Source organism: Siphateles boraxobius, unplaced genomic scaffold (genome assembly GCF_051911475.1).
Source record: "Siphateles boraxobius isolate OS27281-9 unplaced genomic scaffold, OSU_SipBor_1 65, whole genome shotgun sequence".
NCBI classification, from domain to species: domain Eukaryota; kingdom Metazoa; phylum Chordata; class Actinopteri; order Cypriniformes; family Leuciscidae; genus Siphateles; species Siphateles boraxobius.
In genome coordinates, this window is record NW_027509192.1 from 14,137,915 (window position 1) to 14,159,931 (window position 22,017).

Sequence of the window (22,017 nt, forward strand, 5' to 3'; positions counted from 1 at the left end):
TTTATCTGACACTTTAATCCATAGCGACTTACAAGTAGACTAAGTACTAACATTGAACTTACACAGCAATGAACTTTAGTTATCAGAAAAGAATACCAACTAGTGATCATTATCAGTTAAATAAATAAACTCTCAAGCGCTCAGTCAGAGTGTTCAGCGAGTGAAAAATATATCTATGCTAAACTTTTACGTTACTTAGCCTCTAACACACACACTGGTGTGTAAAATCTACGAATTTTTTAGCCAATGGCTAATGATAGACATTATTTAGTTGCCCAGAGTGAAGATTTAATCGCATATGCCAGTGATTCACTGGGTTGGAAACTTAAATATAATGGCATTACAATCGTCAGAAACTATTTTAAACATGTTAGCAAGCCAAGTTACATTAGAAAGAACATACGTGATATGAAGTGATCACTGCCCAAGCAAAATCCATTGCTTGATGTCTCCCAACCTCCCATCTCTGTTTTGTGTTGGTCAGCACATTTTATTGCAGTGAACCATTTCAGTCATCTATCAGGATCCGTATGAATACGATAAAATTATTACCCCTTTGCTTTCCTCCGCCTGTTCTGGCATCCAGGCGCACAGCAGCTGTCCACCATGTTGAAATAGCTAGGTTTAAACAGTCTGATTTTAAATTATCATTCGACCACTATCGATCATGCTATTGATACCAATGCTACAGCCGCTCTGGCGCTATCCTGATTGCCTGCCAAAATGGCGGATTTAGATTGCGTGTCGACAGCCTCCGGAGCTCTATTGTTTTGGCAAGGCGACTGGGTCAAATTCTCTCTAAAACAGCAAGGATTGTGGGTTTCTCCCGGTCAGCAGTGGTGAGAATTTACCAACAGTGTCCGAAGAGGGACAAACCACAAAATTATGTTTTATTACCAAAGTTTGGGAGGAGCACTTTCAAATGATATACCCAATCAGTACGACTGGAGGCCTATATATATAGAAAGCCGACTCACCTCCATTCCTCGACAATCCTTTATGCATCCCGACTCCTTACTCTCAACTAGTTCCTATCCCAGCCAGTGGTACAGGTGGAGTACTCCGGGATCGGGCCACTTTCCGAGCTCAGAGCCCTCCCCCGGACAGCACACCAAGTCGCATACTCTTTTACTCTTTATTTCCATATCTGATTATTTGTAAGTGCCAACTTGTGAATTAGTGACAGGATGTTGGGCACCCAAGGCTCATTGATGCACAAAGGCAACAAAGGTCCCATCTGGTCCCAGCCAAAAGAAGGTCTATTGTGACGCAATTCACAATAAAATGTTAATGATGGTTATGGGAGGAATGTGTCACAACACACAGTGTTGCGTATGTGGCTGCGTAGCCGCAGACCAACCAGAGAGCGTGTAATGACCTCGTCCACCGTCGAAAGCACCTAGAATGGACACGTGAGTGTCGTAACTGGACCTTGCAGCTGCTGTTTTCTTTTATTCCACATGGTACAGTACGTCTGCACTGTTTACCTGGGGAAGTAAAGGCACCAGGATGTACTGTGGGACGACAAAAAGCCGGTGGATGGAGTGTGATGCTCTGGGCAATGTTCTGCTGGGAATCCCTGGGTCCGGCCATTCATGTGTACATAAATTCGACACGTGCCACCTTCCTAAACGTTGTTGCAGACCAGGTACACCCCTTCATGACAATGATGTTCCCTGATGGTAGTGGCCTCTTTCAGCAGGATAATGCCCCCTGTCACACTGCACACATTTTTTAGGAATGATTTGAGGAACATGATGAAGTTCAAGGTGTTATTTAAAACTTTAACGACTGAAATAACTAGCTTTCGGCAGACGGCCGTACGCAAGTCGACTTACGCCAAAAGAGTAACCCTTGAACTTGACGCACAACATAATGACGAACGCGGTTGCCCAGCCGGTTGTTTGTTTGAACAGCGAGAGGTGTCAAAGCTTACAATACATCATACATCGTCAAGTGTTACTCTTTTGGCATAAGTCGACTTGTATACGGCTGTTTGCCGGAAAGCTTCACTTCAGAAGACCTTTATAAACCCCTCAGAGCCGTTTCAAGCACTTTTATAACGGATAGATGCGCTTTGATGGACTTCCAAAAAAACATACCCATTGACACCCATTATAACGCTTGGAAGACCCAGGACATTTTTTAATATAACCGTCTGAAAGAAGAATGTCATATACACCCAGGATGGCTTCAGGGTGAGTAAATCATGGGCTAATTTTCATTTTTGGGTGAACCCCTTTAATACTAGTGTGGATTTTTTGGTACAATATTCACCCATGACAGTAAAATAGGGCATTCTAAGTCAATCTACTGCAGTATTTCCTCTCTCAATCAGTAGAAAATGTGATTAACACACCCAGTCATGATTAAAAAAAAAAAAAAAACTCATATACCGTGAAACCGGTATAATTTAGAAAAATTCCGTGATATGGATTTTTGGTCATACCGCCCAGCACTAACTGAGACCACAGCATACCTTCAGGGGTCTTGTAGAGGCCATGCCTCGGCTTTATTTGACAGCTCGCAACGGGACCAACAGCATACTAGGCAGGTTGGAAAAGTGTCCTAATTAAATGCATAGTCGACAATGCTGGATAAACACGTCTGCTAAAAAAATAGAATAGTCATGAATAAATACAATTTATGTAATTTCTAATCAGGCACAAGGTCTGATTTCAGAGATAACTGGAGAACTAGGGGCTCTCAGGCCCCCTGTAACCCCCTCTAATTTGTACACCAAACTTGGTCTTATGTCTGTGTCCTCTACTACTCGTCCTGCAGTGTGGCGAACAGAAACTTCATGCGGGCGTCGTGCCACTAGCGAACACTCATCAGTACCTGACAGTGCTAAGGCTTTGCATATGGTTATTTGCAAATGTGATTTTGATGCCCTGAACAGTTTGTGCGTGTCAGGTCTGATTAGAGTCCTGTTAGCAATTGGTGGGATGCAGTGCCAAGTGCGCAGATAGCATCAGGGAGGACGGGACGCCACATGCTGAGCCCGTCCTTTACCAGCCAGCCTGCATGAAGGGTGTGAGAAGAGATTTTGGGGAGAAGTGTGATCGAAACGCTGCTGTCATAGAGCATTTTGGTGTCTGTGAAGCTATGATGATTTACAGTACGCTACTGTATTTATTATAAAATTGTTAAAATAGTATGGGCAAATTTCCCGATAAAGAATAAACAAAGAAAATATAAAGAAAATTAAAATAAATTGGACCATTTATATATATATATATATATTATTATTTTTTTTTTTTTTGACAGTTTGACATTATTTTTGGCAGTTAACCACATTTCCTACCATTACTGTAATGTGTCCAGATGTTTCAGTTTTGAGGTTTTTTTATTTTGTAATTATTCACAATGGTACAGTGTGATTTAAGTGTTTAATATTTATTTAATTTGTAATTTTTATATGCTATTATAGTTATTTTATTAAAAATTTTAATTAGGTTTTAGGTTTGTTTTCAATTTTAAATTTTTTGCTTTTATAATTTGTATTAGTTTTTTTAAAGTCGTCATGAAACGGAAGTTGAGATTGTCCTTTTTTCCATATTGTGACGTATATCCGAGTGAAGCGGCTTCTGAAATTAGATAAAAATGTAGGGCGGGGCTTGATTTCGTCCTTCGGCAATTGATTTGATCGTTGGAGGTTGGTCGTTGCTAACATATGGAGGCAGATTTGAATGCCAGTTTACAGTCAGTTGTGGAGGATTTCTCTCCACCGGACTCACCACCGTTACCCTCCCATGAAGCATTTTTAATTGAGGAACCTGAAGATGAGAACGAGGACGAGCAGCCAAATTTTCCGGAAGGAATCACCCCATATTTATATGAGCCTCCCGTGAACCAAGATGACAGCCCACAATAGCCACGCCCTCTAGTAATAGATTTCGACCGGAAGAGAAGAGAAGTCTTTTCGAGGGGGGAGGGAAGGATAACGTATTTGATTGAAGATTATAAGGGTACATGAATTTTAAGAAAATAATGAAGTGCACAGATAAAACACATTTATAATAAACACTATTATATTACATATAAAAATACGAATGGTAAAATTTTATTTCATGACGACTTTATAATTCTAATAAGTAAAATTTTATTTAATATTTGTGTATATACAGTATATTATATTTGTGTGTGTGTGTGTGTGTGTGTGTCTGTGTGTGTGAAATACTCATTTATTATGTATGAATATATATATACACAGTGTGTATATGTGTGTATATATATATATATATATATATATATATATACACACACAGTGTGTATGTGTATATATATATATATATATACACATACATTGACACATACATATACACACTCACATATATATAAATACATTATATAAACAAAAATGTTTGTTACATGCGATTAATCGATTTGACGGCACTAATTTTTATCTACTTTTTTTGCATTACTCTGCAGCAATTTTTCATAAAAATAATGTCAGTGTATTATCTTCATACATTTCTTGTTAAATTATATTTTGTCAATTATACCACGTCTCAGACGGATTTCTTCAGATTCACCCAATTATTCATCCTTCATTCATGTTTGATGCATTGTTTGCTCAAAACACAACAAACACAGAGATAAAAGAAAAGCAGAAGATTTTCTGGAGAAATTACAGTACGTTGGGGTCCACAGCCATTAATGTTTTAAAGATTGGGATGGGCAACAGTAACAGAAACACAATTCCCAGCATGATATCACTCTTATAATGGCAATCCACACATACATGCAGCCTCTCTCTATTGACCCTGTATTCACAATGGCAATGCTTCTTTATTCTCCTAAGGATCTGTACTATTACATGCTTCCTTTTTTGCACTTCTTTGCACTGACATCATTTATAACCTCTCATCCCGCACGGCTGGGACAGAAGCCAAAACCCAGGTTTCTTCCCATCTCTGTCCTTTCTTCTGCCCTTGAATAAGTCATCTTAAGGGTCGCGAATATGTATTCCAGTTATGAGCATACATTATGATGCCGTTTATTTTGTGAAGGTTCTCCCTGTCTGAGTAGTTTTCTGCCCTCTTTGTTATACACTGCAATTAAAGGAGTAGTTCAACCAAAAATTAACTTTTTTTACTCAACCTCACGTGTATCAAAACATATTTGTGTGAATTATTTCTGTAAGCGACCTCACTAAAGTTCGATATCAAAAACAACTGTGGACCCTGCAGAAGTATATATTCATTGCCTTGTTTGCGCTGAGATTGAGAACAGCAATCCCAAACTGCAAACGTGAGATGAATCAGCACACTAGATCCAATAAATCAAAGACAAAACTGGGTAGAACCAGCCATGACATCCAACTGTGGGACTTTGTTGTTTTGCCACAATATTGTGTTTTGAAATTCTCTTGACACCTCATTATTGTAGAACGCAACGCATGATGGTCCGACCATGATGAATATTCTGGGTTTAGGAATCAATCTCGACACGTGGGACGCTGTGGCCACAACTTAATCTTCTTTCATGCATTACTTATGTAGCCATTGAGGTTTCGTATGCATTTCCATATTCCACTTCTGCTATTTGTGGCCATGCCCTTTTTGAGATTCCTCAATCTGCTTCTCGTCTGTCTTAGAATCACATCAGTCAGTTAATCTGCGGGAATACGTCTTAATAATGGGATTCTTGGTGTCTGTGGCGTCTTTGATTCACTTCCCTCTTCTGTTGCTGGTCGTTCATTGTGTTTGTGTCTCATACATCATGCATTGTCGGAATAAAACTCATTCCTCATCCCTGACCTCTCCTGCATCCTGATCTTCCCCATGAATTGTGATTATTATTATTTTGTTCTCTTTCTCATTTGTGTCATAAATACAGTTCCCCTTGTGTTATGCTTTGGTACGCTTTGCCTTAACACCCCTGCGGACATGGCGGTTTTCCGTAAGACAGTTAATTATTGCCTATTTTTTTGGCACAAAACATTTAATTCAGTTAGTAATAAACAATGTCATGCTACGAAAAACATGTAAAATACCTCACAGGGACTTTTATGTATGGCCTTAATGAATCAGTGACTTTATTTGTTTTGTTTAGATGATTCATGCAAATCAATCAGTTCTCAAAAATAAACTGTTTGATTTACATGAACCATGTTGCGAACCAATTGCACTTAAACAAAACAAACTAATTTACTGAAATAAGTGTAAATTTCCAGTGTAGATAACTGTGCTTAACCAGATATTTCACTACCAAAAATGCAGGGCCTGTAATGAATATCATTTTAGTGAGTCGATTCTTCCAGACGATCCATGTGAATGAAGCAGTACGCTAAAGTACTGCATGATTTACAACATGAACCATTTAAACAAACCAATTAACTAAAATGAGTGTAACTTTCCAGTGCAAACAACTGCTGATAACCAAATATTTTGCTACCACAAATTCAGGACTTCTACACAGGGACTCAGATGATCAGTGACTCATTTTAGTGAATCGGTTCCTTCGGAGAGCCCATTCACAAAAGTACACTGCTGGATTTACACAAACCAATGAGTGTAAAATTGCAGTGCAGACAACTGCAGTCAACCAAATATGTGCTGCCAAAAATTCAGGACTTCTACATCCAGTTCTTTCGGATGGTCCATGGAAGTAGTTCACAAAAGTGCACTGCTTGATTTATCATCTAAATGAACTGATTCTTTAAAATGACTGACTTTCCAATGCATTGATCGGAAATTATTTGAAGTGAATTTCAATAGTTTCTGTTGTTGGTTAAAGGGTCGGGGTTGAAAAATATTTCAGTGAAAGATTATGATGAGTCATTGCACTTATAAAGCATTTCACAATAAGACCAGAAACTTTTATTAAGAAAGTAAAGAGTAACAGTTTTGTTTTCATGTTGACTTTTCAGTACCCATCTGTGATGATAGTTAGGTTTCATTTAGTCTGTGGTTCCAATATGAGTCTTTAAGTCTTTGTGGTAATCTAGGTCATTTCTTTCTGGTAACTTGTCGAAGACAGTTAATGTAAGAAGACAACAGAGTAGTGTCCCCCATGTGTCCCCAGGCCCCCTCAGCAGGCGGCAGTGCCGGATCTGGAGGTGATCTCTCAGCAGGTGGAGGATGAAGGCCAGTGCATGGCTCCAGTGCAGCTGGTCAGCTTCGCCTACAGGGACCTTCCTCTCGCTGCCCTGGACCTCTCGCTGGCCGGATCCCAGCTACTTTCCAATCTGGACGAAGAGGACAACCAAGAAGGGTAAGAAACTGCTGGCACACATGTGATACTGCACAGAAACACGTACACGTGTGTATATATACACTAGCGTTCAAAAGTTTGGGGTCAATGCGTTTTTTTGTTTTTTTTTAAAGAAATTAATACTTTTCTCCAGAAAGGACACATTAAATTGATCATAAGTGACAGTAAAGACATTTCTAATAATGCAAAATATTTCTATTTTAATTAAATGCTTTTCTCTTGATCTTTCAGAGAATCCTGAAAAAAATGAATCACGGTTTGCACAAAAATATGAAGCAGCACAACTCTTTTCAACTGTGACAATAATCATAAATGTTTCTTGAACATCAAATTATCATATTAGAATGATTTCTGAAGGACCACGTGACACTGAAAACTGGAGTAATGATGCTGAAAATCAGCTTTGATCACAGGAATAAATTACACTTTACTATATATTCACATAGAAAACAGCTGTTTTTTACATTGAAATGATATTTCACAATATTACTGAGTTTGTTTTGTATTTTTAATCAAATAAATGCAGCTTTGGTGAGGAGAAGAGACTTCTTTTAAAAACATTAAAAATCTTACCGACCTCAAACTTTTGAACGGTAGTGTGTATATATATATATATATATATATAAACTAGGGCTGCGAAAAGATTAATCGCAATTAATCGCATCCAATATATATCGTATCCGTATAAACACACACACATACTGTATATTATATAAACACAAACTTTTATGTTAGATGCGATTGATTGATTTGACAGCACTAGGATATAGACCTTTATAAGGTCCTTTTGAACACCCCTAAAGAATAAAATAAATATTTTAAAAAATATATATATTTTGCTTATTTTTTTATCCAACTATGCACTTCCCTAAGACGTCTACATTAATCCGGATACATTTGAAAATGGCGTTTTCGTTTAAAAAAGTTTTCCGTCCACACTAGCGTTTACCAACGTTTCAGCGTGGATGAGAAACTTTTGGAAAACATTGAAAAACGCTAAATTGACCTTACTGAGCATGCGTAAAACCTTGGATTAACCTGATTGGATAATTTTGTTTAGCAAAAGATCTCACCATTCACTGACGCTACAATGTGAAAACAGCGTTTTCAAATTGATCCACTTTGGAAAGCATTTTCAAAAAGCTTTGTTTTCATTAATAAATACGCAGTCTCAGCGTGGACGGAAGGCCAAAATGTTTTAAGAAGAAAATGTATTAGTGTGGACAAGGCCTAAATGTCCCTAAAATGGAGTCTTTTGGTCCTCCTTTAGTTTGCTGTCAAAGCGTGTATTCACACACAAGAACGAATCATTTGAAAAACATGATGATATTGAATGTAGAGGCATAATATGACATTTTAGTCTGAAATTAAACCTTTCCAGTGGAACTGTTTCCTAGTTTGCGCTACCCTAACGTAACATTGTGACTGCCTCTCTTTGTTTGCGCTCTTGTCACTGTGCCACTTTCAGTTATTATCGGATAAAGGATTTCGACGAAACATACGCCATGCTGGGAGAGAAATATTCAAATATCCAAAAAATCAGGAAGAGCAGCATACTCTCACTTAGATCAACGATACTGACTTTTAACTGGAATTCCAGGAATTCATTTGAAGCTTGGCAGAGGTGAGGTAAAAATAAGCCTCAACATGTCTTATAAACAATAGTAGCAGTATCTAAAGTAGCCGAGATTTCCATCTTTATTTTATCTGACATAAAGTAGTACTCTAAAGGAATTTGTTTATAAAATGTTGGCATGCTGAAATGATTTGTAATGCAGAACTGGATCGTTGAGGTTTGTTTACCTATTGTGTTTCGGTTATAAAAAAAAACCTGGGAGCTTTTTTTGGGCTTGAAATGTTATATTTATTTATAAGATTTCTAATGGAAGCTCAGAAACCAAAATTATATCTTGAAAGATAAAATAAATAAAACAAATGACATGAAAGTGCTACTGTGCAATAACACTATTCTGAGACGGACAGAAATCCATAAATTGTTTGTTACAGAAGTTTTAGCTTTCAAAACCGTTACTCTTTTCTATAAATGGATTGCTTACTGCCATTCATAGCATTTTTTTGTTTTTGACTAGCATGCCTTTGTGCTCCATATCATCCTGTTGCATCATTTTAAGATTTTTGGATCAACATTTTTTTCTGCTCTTGTAATTGTGTTCTTACGAGTCATACTTTTATTTATCAGCACAAATTCTGGACCACTTGGACAGGAAGAAGCCATCAGAACACCAAGTAATTTGACCAATCACAGGCTTTTTTTTGTTGTTGCTTTTTTTAGACAGTGCAAACTAGACTCATGTCGTAATGTCACCTTACTTTTCAAACCTCTCCTACACTCTTAGAAGAAGAGGTTCCATGCAGAACCTTAAATTAGTTAAATTACTATTAAATTTTAGGAGCTCGTAATCATGCTTTATCACTAGAAAGATTTAAAATAACCTGTTAAACATGTGAATATTTTGCCATCATTTAAGACATTTCTTCATATAGAACCATTTTGCCATAAAACCCTACTGTTCTATGTTAAACCCTATTGATCCCTTTTTTTCTAAGAGTGTATACAGTATGTCTGTGCCATAATTATTTTTTCAAATACCTGATGTTTACCGCGGGAGGTTGGTTTCTCGACTACTTCACACCATATTTTTAAATGCCAGGTTTCAGTGGGTGTATTTGTGTTCCTCAGTGGTTAGTGTGCAAATGTGGCTTTAAAAATCATCTGGCAGCCGCACTGCATGCTGGGAGTGTAGAGCACCCAGACCTTTACGGTGCTGACTGGGTTTTTTGGCAGTCGACGCTGCTGTCCCGTCTGGGTAGCGTGACTCACCGTGGACGGCCACTGTGCGATGCTCTGCTTCATGCAGGGAAAGTTGACAAACACCATAAGCTTAATTATGGCAGCCGTCACACTGTCCACAAGCCATGCCTGTATGTGTGTGTGTGTGTGTGTTTGTGTGTGTGTGAGAGACAGATGGTCCGTACAGTCTCGCAAGTGTGTGAGTGTTTCTGAGATGTCAGCACAGAGACATTCTGCCTCTCACGACTCACTTTGTCAGGTGACACACCTGTGATAACAGCCCGGCTAAATGTTGTGAAACTTTTTTTCTACGTGTATTTAACTCTTTCCCCGCCAGTGTTTTTGAAAATAGTTGCCAGCCAGCGCCAGCATTTTTGATCATTTTCACATTTTTCATGGCCCCCAGAATATTTTGTTGTATGAAAATCTGAACATGCAATATGTCAAAAGAAAGAACAGACCCTATGCTTTTAAACAAAAAAACTGTTTTATTTTATCTTCATGCATTCTTTTTTTTTTATCAACACTTGAATGTGGGTACGTTTCATTTTGAGCAAAAAGATGAGAAAATCATGTTTTTGGTCAAAGACTACATCCAGATCGTATTCAGAATGATGATCAAAACACAGATGGAGTAGATCGAGTCCATCGACACCCCAAAGCATCACAGTTCAATACCTCGTCCTGGGTCATTTCATTTAATGACATTTAATTCAGTAACATTAGGCGGTTTTGATTTATATGCTGTTGAATGGTGATGATCGCGTTATTTTAGATATACATATGATATCGCTTGTTTCTGCTGCTTCTTCGTCTGTGTTTGGATCAGGAGATTCTGCACTCTTTCAGAAGAGGTGTAATAGCGCCCCCTACCATATAACAGTGAAATACGGAAAGCCGAGTTAATGACATTTTGGGGTTGTAATGTTACACGTTTAACGTTATGTTTTCATATATTCATATTATCATAGAAGTACTGGTGGGAATCTGTCAGGTATCATTTCTGTTAGAACTTGCTTTCTGTTAACGGCACTTTCCACCAGATGTGCTGAGTGATATTATCCATAAAACATTTATGACAGAAACTGATCACAATTGCACAGATTTCCATAGAAAGCGCAAGGTCGTGGCCATTCCGGGACACTCCGTTTGTGACAGTTTCACCCCACTGGCATATCAGCAGCTTTGTTTCCTTCTCCCGTAACCGTGAGTAGAGAAAGCTAGAGCACAGTCACGTCATGTTTCTGAAGTGACTCACATCTGAAGCATGTACAGAATAATACAGAGGATATTTTCGCATGGTTTGATGTCAGTTTAAAGCTTATTGAAACTATAAGAAGCTAATAATAGAAACATGGCAAAATGACAGCTCATTCTATTCTTTATATTAATTTTTTTATTCATTTAAACCTACTTTTAAAGTAAGTGTGTGCGAGTGCATGGATGGTCCTAGAGATGTAATATTTTACTAGTATTTTTATTGTATTTTAAAGTTAGAATTTTGATTCATGAGATAATTAATGCAAATATATGCATTTCTTTATGGTTCATTCCCCAGCATTTCGACTCCACTTGGTTTATTGAGAAATTAAAATGGCTTAAGGCTAGGCTGTAAGAGATCACACACCACAAACTTGGCCGCACAGCAAGTTTACATCGACTTTCTCTTGCTCTTCAAGGCTGCATTGTGGAATAATCTTGCAATTTATCAATTTATTGCAATCATTAAATGTAATTTTTTCCTGTGATCAAATCAAAATTTTCAGCTAGTCTTCAGTCATATGTTCCTTCAGAAATCATTCTAATATGATGATCTGCTGCTCAAGAAACATTTCCTATTATTATCAATGTGGCGCATTGCTGCCACATACATTTTTTTTTCACTCGAGATGTAATGTCTTTTAAATTAAATATTTTCTTGTAATAACGAGATGTTTCAATAAAACTATATATTTTTTCTCGTTAAAACAACATATTTTCTTGTAATAACGAGATGTTGCCGTTAAAACAATATGCTTTTCCCGTTATAACTAGATATTATATTATTAAAAGGATGTATTTTTTATGTGACTTGACAACGTGGGAAATAGGCCTTTATCACAGTCAGCATGTCGTCGGGGTCGAACAACCTATTTTTGAAGTCGACTTTTAGGAGTTTGATGTGGAGATGACGTCGTAAACAAAAATATAAGAAATGGGAATGCTTTTCAACAGGCCGCAATATGCAACTAAAGTGTGTGAACCTCGAGCCGAGACTCAAACTCGGGTCGCCTTGTGCACAGCTTCAGCAAATGTCAAAATGCTGCCCACACGCTATTGCTCCGACATAACAGCTTATTTTTTAGTTGTTTTGTCTATGGGTCGTTATATACATTTCAGATTTCTGCTTGTTCTAAATCAGATACAGATGAAGTACCACAGTAAGATTTGAATGCATTAGTGAGAAAGCGTTTGTGTGTAAACAAATCCTACCTGTGCAGCGTCTCTACTAATAGTGAAGCTGTGGGTTTTAGTTCAAAAACAGAAAGCATTACTGTATATGCCAGCACTTTTCAGTTTATTTGCTATTTTATTGATAAATCACAGAACAACGCTGACAGTAAGTCTCTGTGCTCCTGAATGTTTCTGTGTGCATGAACTGCACATGATGTGCGCGCAACTGTCTGTAGCTGCATCACCGCGTCACTAATTCGAAGGCTTCTTCAAATGTGGCCTTTAAATGCGTCCTTCGATTCCCTTGAAATGAAGGATACAATAGATCCTTGTTTCCTGCGAGATCCTTGCTTACCCCAGAATTCATTGCTCGCCAGTGACGACAGGATTTTTTTGAGAGAAATTACAGAATTTCGCTTTTAAACGTAAATATATAATTTCAATGAGAATTTTTTTAATGACACTATCTCGTTATTATGAAAAAACATTGTTTTAATGACTTCTCATTATTACAAGAAAATGTAATGTTATTATGAGAAAATATATTATTTTAAAAAGAATTTCTTTTTGTTTTATTGACACATCTTGTTATTACTATAAAACATTGTTTTAACGACATCTCGTTATTATGAGAAAAAATCGATAATTTTAACGAGAAAATTTTTTTAACGACACTATCTCGTTATTATGAAAAAACTTGTTTTATGTGATCTCATTATGAAAAAATATATATTCAATGAGAAAAATCTCATTTTTACGACACTATCTTTTTATTAGGAAAAAACTGTTTTAACGCCATCTTGTTATTACAAGAAAATACCTAATTTTAATGAGAAAATGTTTTTTTTAACGACATAGCATTTCGTTATTACGAGAAAATATATATATTGTTTATTTATTTGAAACAAATAATTTGTAAGAATGTAAAAGTCTTTACTGTCACTGTTGATCAATTTAATGTGCCTTGCTGAATACAACTATTCATTTCTGTTCAAAAAATCTGACTGACCCAACACTTTTGAATGACACGTCTTTGCTGCTTACAAATATCCCACCCAAGACCAGTTTTACATCTCACACCTTGTTTGTTGTGATCAAACAGCAGATATTACGGAGATGATGTAGTCTAGCACACTCACTGGTGGGCTGCCACGTGGGCGGATGGTTGTAGTTGCAAACTTCAGGGAGCATTTGCAGATCTGGCAGTCTCAGTGCAGGGGCAAGACATCCAATGTGTGGGATATTATTAGCATGTGCTGGCACTTGGACTTCCTGACCGGAACATTATACTGGTGTTCATGCGGACTGCCCAAAATATTCATGCTTTCTGTTGTATCTTTTTGTGTTTTTCATCACAAAAGATAGTTGACTGAGGAAAAAATGGAGCATGAAAAAATAATTATAATTTTCTATTGTAGTTATATGTTATTAAGTGTTAAATGCTTTCTAAAAATGGTTTTCTAATGTTTTGGTAGGCTGCCCATTTAATTTAATATTTATAATTTACATTTTTGTAAAAAAATAAATAAAAAAAAAAACTTTTTAATGCCCTTGCTCAACTTTATCTATAGAACGAGACCTTAAGCCTAGAGCATTATGGGTGAATTACTGACATCCAGCCTCAAGAAGATTAAAAAGACCTCAGAGACCCCTTGACTATTTATTTTGAGATTGATGCATTATACATTTTTTTTTGTGTGAAAAAATGTAATATTTCAAGTGTTTTTAAAATGCTTAGTTGCAGTTTGAAGAATTAGAAAATATTGCGATACGTTTGTGCTCTTTCATTAATTTTATAAACTCAAGTTTATAAATTTAGCACTAAAGTGACATTAACCTCCTGGTAAATCCTGTGAGATTAATGGTGTGCTTTTCAAATAAAGAATCTCTCTGAGATTCAGCAGATATTTTATGCTTAGCTTTTGTTGTTGTTTTTGTTTTTTTATCTTTATCCCTTTCCTGTGGTGAGGTTTGTCTGCTGCTATGACAATTGTTTTTAGCTTTTGCTTGCTTGCTCTTTACCTGACATTGTCAGTGGAGCGTGCTCTTTCCTGCTGATCTGAGATCAGCCGCTCTCTTTATTATGTTTAGAAGCAGGGGATGTAAGAGATATGTGTCTTAGATCAGCATCCAACTTTTGACATTCGCAGCGGTCACTGGAAATCAGTCTGTCCTGTTTGCTTATGACACAGGACCCACAAATAAAAGCAGACAATCCTCAAAAGACTGCTTAGAAAGAATTATTATGCATTATTATTAATTTGAGGCTGCTTTATTGGGCGTTGCCAACCTTGAAGACTGAGGAACCTTGGAGCTGTGCTAGGAGTTTGCTAGTGCTCATATTTCGGGACATGAATTAGAACACCCCTTACCATAAATATTAAACTTACATTTCTACTTTAGGTATGAATTATATGTATATATACTTTATGCCTTATACCAAAACGCTCTAGATCTCATTAAATAAAATAAAATAATAGTTTTTTTCATTCACTCACATTTACAAAAAAAATTAACCGGGTATTTACATAACATAACGTTACTATATATATATTTTTATATTTTCTTGCTAAATACTTTGTGGCATGATGAATTATCAAAGGCTATCATCTTCCAGCTCACGGTTCACTAACTTTTCATCTAAATTGTGAGATATGATGCATTGATGAGAAAGTCGCATTGTGAGATAAACTGCATTCAAAAATAAGGCCACGATTACAAGAAATTAAGTCGCAATTGTGAGATTTAAAGTCACTTTCTGAGATAAAAAGCCACTATTACAGGAAATTAAGTCACAATTGTGAGATATAAAGTCAGAATCGTGAGATTTAAAGTCACGTTATGATATATAAAGCCACAATCACAAGAAATTAAGCCAAAATTGTGAGATTTAAAATCAAAACCGTGAGATATAAAGTCACGCTGAGTTATAAAGCCACAATCACAAGAAATTAAGTCACAATTGTGAAATTTAATCTCAGACTTTTGAGAGAGTCACATTCTGAGATATAAAGACAATTACAAGAAAATAAGTTGCAATTATGAGATTCAAATTCAAAATCATGTGAGTCACATTAATAGAAGATATAAAGCCAGTCATAATTGTGTGATTTAAAGTCACATTCTGAGTTAAAAGCCACAATTACAAGAAATGTCGCAATTGTGAGATATAAGTCATGGCAAATTAAGCTCCATGATATAAAGTCACAGTTGTGAGGAATGGTTATTGTTACGAAAAAATAAATTCACTGTTGCCATTTTATTCTTTTTACTCTTAATACCGAAACAAACTTCCATGCCAAAGAATCTTCCAGTCTATCATTTTCTTTCCATTCCTGCTGCAGTGAGAGTGAATCAGCTGTGCTGTATGATGAAACTATATAACCATGCCATTATCACAACCCAAAGAGCAGATTTAAAAGTCTAGACTGCACTTGATAGATTGTTATTACTGCTCTTGAAAATATATCTTATATATGCTGTGTGATTTTGTTTTTTACACATTTATTTATTTATTTGTTTATTTTGTTCAAGCTGTAAGTTTCCCTTTCAAAAATGATTCCTATCAAGAAACATAATGGCTTTGATCAAGCAGTTTCAGACAAGTCCATTTCTCACTGGCTCATGCCAATGGTGATTTTTAGAATCAACAGTAATGCCTTTCCCACTACTATGGGTTGGATTACTAATGCAGTGGTGTTTTTGAGAGTCACATGCAACTGAGATCTCTGTCAAAGCAGCGATCGGTTCTGGTTCTTGTTTGCCCTTTAGTTATTCTTTAAAGGCCGGGACCCTGTTTGAAGTTTACTGAGGTCAGTAACGTGAAGCCGTTAATGCTACTGCGAGTGAGGTTGATTTATGTGGAGGCTTGAAGGCGCTTGTGGTACAGCTTTGTGCTCCTTGATTGCTTTTTCTAAAAGTGATTTCCTCAGAGACCAACTTGATGCCTTCTCAACCTCTTGGTGTTGGAGACTCACTGCCAGAGTTCAGCTTCTACTGAAGCCAAGGTGTATGTGTCCATATGAACATATGCTTGGCCACTCCATCTGCTGCCTTGTGTTTTCATCAGTGCTTTACAAATCATGGATAATTATATGAGTTTATCTACAGATCCTGCCCAGATTCTAGCTAAAATAGTTCAAAGCGAAAACCTGGAAGATGAAAATAATCCAAAAAACAAAATCCTCTTAAAGGGGTCATATGATGCGATTTCTTGTTTGCCTTATTCTTTAGTGTTATGCATGTATAAGATCTGCAGAGTTACAAAGCTAAAAGTGTCAAACCTAAAGAGATATTATTTATAAAAGTTAAGGCTCACATCCACGCCTTCCTAAAACGGTTCGTTCAAACACGCCCCACAAATCTACATCGGTGTGTGCGTATATACGCACATAAATATACAGTATATGCAAAGAAAGAAGGCGTAACTTTCATTCTCGCTGTATTGTTGTGGCCGCCGGCGCCGCTATGTCGTGGAGACGCTGTGTTTTTCATTGCGAAAGCCAAACTACTTTGTTTGGCCTTTCAAAAGAGGACACAATAATAAAACAGTGGTTAAGCTTTATTTACAACACTGTTCCAGAACAGTACAACTAAATTTTCGACTGTGCTGCGCATTTTTCGGAGGAATGTTTCCAGAACCTGCGAGAGTACAGGTCCGATTCTAAAAAGTGAGCAATACATCTTTGCATGTACAGTCTGGCGCTTCTCACAGACACAGCGAGTAAGTATGTTTTCTTATTATAAGAATTTGCTACTGACTATTCAAACATGAGTTTTAAACAGTATAGAGTAGCACTTGTCGTTTCTACGATCACAAATGCAGACATGGCTTTATGTTTGAATAGTGTTCTCACACCCGTAGCGCGGCGCGACGCGTAAAAAGACAGTATAGGTCATTATAATCAGTAATTATGTCCCCAATGAAATAAAACCTTGTTAATCTGATACAATCTGGTCCAGTCGCGCTGGCAAAGTTGATCGATCAGATTCGGGCTGGCGTTGATAAGGTAATAGCGACATTATCACCTGTCATTATTGCTTTGGGAGCTGATGTTCCAAATATGGTAAGGGGCGGGACATTTCCGTCACACACTTAAGGAATTTGGGCCAATCACAATGCAGTGGATCGCTGGCCAATCAGAGCACACCATGCTTTTCAGAACGATGAGCTTTGTAGAAATGTACGCGTTTCAGAAAGGCAGGGCATAGAGGAGCAACAATAATGTACAGTCTGTGTAAAATAATGACTTTTTTAACCTAAAACCGCGTAAACGCATTGCATTAAACCAATGCATTTAGAACCATCATATAACCCCTTTAAAATTTAGAATAAATAAATGTTATATAATCATTTATTCCATTCATTATTCCATGTATATAACACATAATTGTACAATACTTTGTACAATACTTACTTTGGTCCAATTATGCTGCCTAGTTCGGCCAAATTCTGAGACAGCATTACATGTATCTTTTACAGAGACAATCCCAGAAGGCATTGTGACAATTTCAGAGAAAATATTTACCCAAGATGGTAGGCAAAATTCAGGGTAATTATGATTATTATATGTATGTTTAAGAAGGTGTCGATATTAAAATTCAGACAGATACCAATAAATCAAGAATTATTTCAATTTAATTGTTGATAACCCATTAATATATATTACTGAAGAATATATATTATATATAAACATTTTTTAAATAAAATTGTACAGAATTTATATTTTTATAATATTTTAATGTTTTAATATTTTTATATATTTCAGTTGTATAATGTAAATACGCTAGTACATATATATATATATATATATATATATATATATAGCCTATATAAATAAATATTTGTAAAACATAATAATTATGTACTATAGTATTTAAAAAAAAAATTGCCAACAACCGATAAATCTATTTAAATATTTTCTGTACAATATTTTCAAGTTACAGCCAACTGATAAATATATTAACATATTAAAACATATTAAAATATTTAAAAAATGTCATAATTCTGTACTATTTTTTTTAATAGATACAAATATTCATTTTGAAATGGTAAATCAAAAATGGATATTCATTTTAAGATTTAATAAAGATTACATTTAACAGTGTTAATAAATTATTTGTTTCCAAAGATTTTTTTTTTACCCAACACTCACTTAATCTAATTGGGAATATGAGCATCAAATTAAATATTCAATTCTACCAACAACAACAAAAAAATCTCTATTTCGGTCGAAAACATACTGTCACGGTTTGTGGCTGTAGAGAGCTCACAACGAATATTTTTTTTTGTGTATTATATTTTTGTAGAATATTATGTCGTTAGCTTAGCGTCATGTGCTAATGACCTGTTGCGAGGAGCACGATTGTGTGGCGTACATGCATGACTGTTGCCTATGAAGGACATATCAAATAGTCACTTTTGAAGCTCTGTTTCAGTTAGGACAGCAAGGCCTATGTCGACAGCAAAGCACCTCGCCAGAGTTTAGAATAGTTTCTTTTCTGTTCATTTTTCTCCCGAAGCAAGAGCAGGAGCGAGAGAATCAGTGTTTGACCGAGAGGCAAGTATGACAGCACATTTCGCAAGTTCACGATCGATCAGGTTCATGGTGTAATTCAGCCCTCTCCGGTCGCCCGTTTGCGGGAGTTCAATCCGTCTCTCCTGCGTCTCGCGTAGTGCCTGAAACTGATGTCTCTATAAACCTGTCTGCTCCAGCACACACATTTCCTCCTTGCTCTTTCTGTATGTGCGTAGCGATGGCAAAAGTGCAAATTACCATTCACGTTGGAAATGTGTTTGTGTACATTATCGTGTGGTACTGAATATTTGAACATCGTTTGTGTTCTTTAAAGCTCGAGTCAGGCATGTATGCATGTAGAGATAGTAGTCAAAGACAAATGTCAGCAAACTCAAGTCTTTTGGCACAAATTATATTTGATTTTACATCAGACATTTTAAATGAGACTATTATGCTTCAGGATTGTTTCCTCAGTCAATGACATGACACAAATTTTTTTGTCCTATTTATAAATTGACTACAAAAAACAAATTGGAAAAAAAAAAAAAAAAAAAAACTCTTCTGTGATGAACATTGTTTTAATTTCTGTATTAAATATTTTTGTTTCATCCTTAATGTCCTGATATCATAATGAAGAAAAAAGCCTAATTAAAATATCTTTTGCTCCCATGCAAACCCTCATGACTGTGTCAATGTCAATAAATCTCTTAAAATATCATATAATTTGACCTTTTTGTGACAAGGCACAGTTAAAATATATTTAAGATATATTTTTCAAGGCAAAATAATTTTACACAAATTTAAAAACGTAAAAAATAAAAATGAATGATGATTATTGATTAATAGGTTTACTCGCATGTATTCAGGGTGTAAGGAAAAAGACTACATGACATTTTTAATTGAAACTGTAATTAAATGTAAAATAACACTGTATAAATTAAATATAGATGTATCATTATTAAAGTTACAAAAGTTTTTGCAGTGAGTCTATTGTTTGATTAACATTAAAAACACAGACAGCTGCAGGAATATTAGACTGCTGTCACTTTAAGACGTAATGCACGGATCCAATATACTGATACTGTACACTTGTTTCATTTCTCAACTGTTTACGTTCACTTAAGACATTACCGACTGTGTTTACTAGGATACTTGCCAAGAGCATTTTGACATTATTTTGTGTGAAATTTTCCGTTCAAGTCCACAAAGACGTGAAAGAGTGCTCAATTTGAATGTGCAACTTGTGTACACAAAACTTCTCATACAGCGCACGCAAGTTATCTTTCAAGTCTTCTTGCACTTAAATGCCTAAACTGGCAAGACTTTAAAACTCATCCAAATAATAAACTTTCATTTCGGCAGCGCTGGCCAGATCAGGATCTCTCTTTCTCTCATATTTTGTGTGTGTGTGTGTGTGTGTGTTGTGGGAGAGAAAACGACAGAGGGCGGTCTCAGCCAAACCACGGTGCATAAAGCTCAACAGGCATTGAAATTATATCTGCACTTAACAGATTTTTTGCCTCTAACTTAATTACAGGCGACTGTAATCATACAATTTACTAGCCATTTTTTAGTCGCCTCTCATTTGGTCGCATATGCGAGTGATTTACTCGCATTGTAGAGGGTGGGGTTATTGAACTCTTTATGGTGTGCAGGGTGTCATGTTCTAATAAATTAAACCAGTCGTAGTAAAGTTCTTCAGCATTGAGCCGCCTCTCGATATATCTTAACTAATTTCGCTACTCTAGCCTGATTTTTGGTTACGGTGAAGTTTACCATGTTTACCTGATGTGGTGCTGTACATGTTCTCTGTGCACAATAAATAGACACTGACAGTCAAAACACATAATCTGGGAAGTGCTGTATTTTAGTCTGGCTATAGCTCAACCAGTAAAAGGTGTATAAGTTTATGTAACAATAACATATTAACTAATGTAAGAATAAATTACTTGCTCAATACTCCACTGGATCAATCGCATTCTTCTTCTTAGCCACAGCACTTCTCCCAAACTTGCTTGTAAAGCAGAGGAATGATGAAGCTTGTTGCGTTGTTTATCGAAGTGATAGGGCGTTTACAGGTTAGCGTGGCTCGCGTGGACGATTACCATGTTTCATACGGATTACATAAACAGAGAATATTTGTTTTTGATATGAATTACTTAATTTAATAGTAGACACTTCAAGCTTTCTTAAAGTATATCTCTTATGTCTGTGTGGCAAGTATTCGCTGAGTTTTGGTTCATTTTTGTGACGCATTTCAGAAAGAAGTTCACAGAGACTGAGACGGCAGAAAGCGCACCAACAATTAAACCCTTTACAGTTTCCAATTAAGTATTACTCGTTGCTGTGTGAGGTATTTCAAGAAAAAATCCACCTGTCCGTCGACCCCTAGAGGGTTAAAGGTCAGTTTCAGTTAATGATTTTGGCCCTCCATTTTGGGTAGCAATTTTAATAAATCACTAGTTTTTTTCTTTATGCCATTGGCCTGCCTTTACGTGCTCTAATGTTTAGCCCTCACCTCTAGTTTGACTGACACCTCTGTGGCCTGAGCCAGCAACCCCCGTTCTCATATGACCCATGATCAGGCTCCACTGTGACCGACATGATGAGGTGGAGGGAAGGTGAAAGAGATCCAGTCACACTCCGTAGCTCCACTCTGGAACGGGAGACCAGCAATGTCCTTCTTACTCAGCGGCTTTATGGGTTGAACTTTCCCACCTAGGACTCATTCATCCATTCATCTAATACAGGTCGTGGGATTGGGTTTGAGTCTGACTAGCTGCTGCTCGCTCAGCATAAAATAACAGCCTCCAGCCATTGCCATGTTTCACCAGCGCTCCTGGTCCCGGTGGTCTTGCGCTTTGATTACACTGCCCTTCCAGACTGCTTGCTAGTACACTACTGCAGCTGCAGCCAGAACCATTTTATTTCACTGCACAATGATACTGATGTTCAAGGAGGTTGACCACCTTTAAGTGTTTGTCACACTTTCAGTTACACTTAATATTGACACATTTTTCAGGATATATATAT

General features: G+C 36.6%; 1 protein-coding gene across 3 annotated transcripts in view; it reads left to right on the forward strand.

The window, feature by feature from the left end:
• Positions 1-22,017, forward strand: part of tmem266 (transmembrane protein 266) — a 73,091-nt gene that overhangs the window by 21,587 nt on the left and 29,487 nt on the right. For 2 of the 3 annotated variants that reach the window (XR_013196675.1, XM_077211112.1), the window contains exon 3: positions 7,033-7,221. The exons of the other annotated variant lie outside the window; for it this stretch is intronic. Coding sequence is in view for 1 of the 2 variants with exons in the window: in XM_077211112.1 (XP_077067227.1) it covers positions 7,033-7,221 (189 nt within the window). In the remaining variant the exon portion in view is untranslated. The remainder of the gene's footprint in view (positions 1-7,032; positions 7,222-22,017) is intronic. 3 annotated transcript variants of the gene reach the window in all.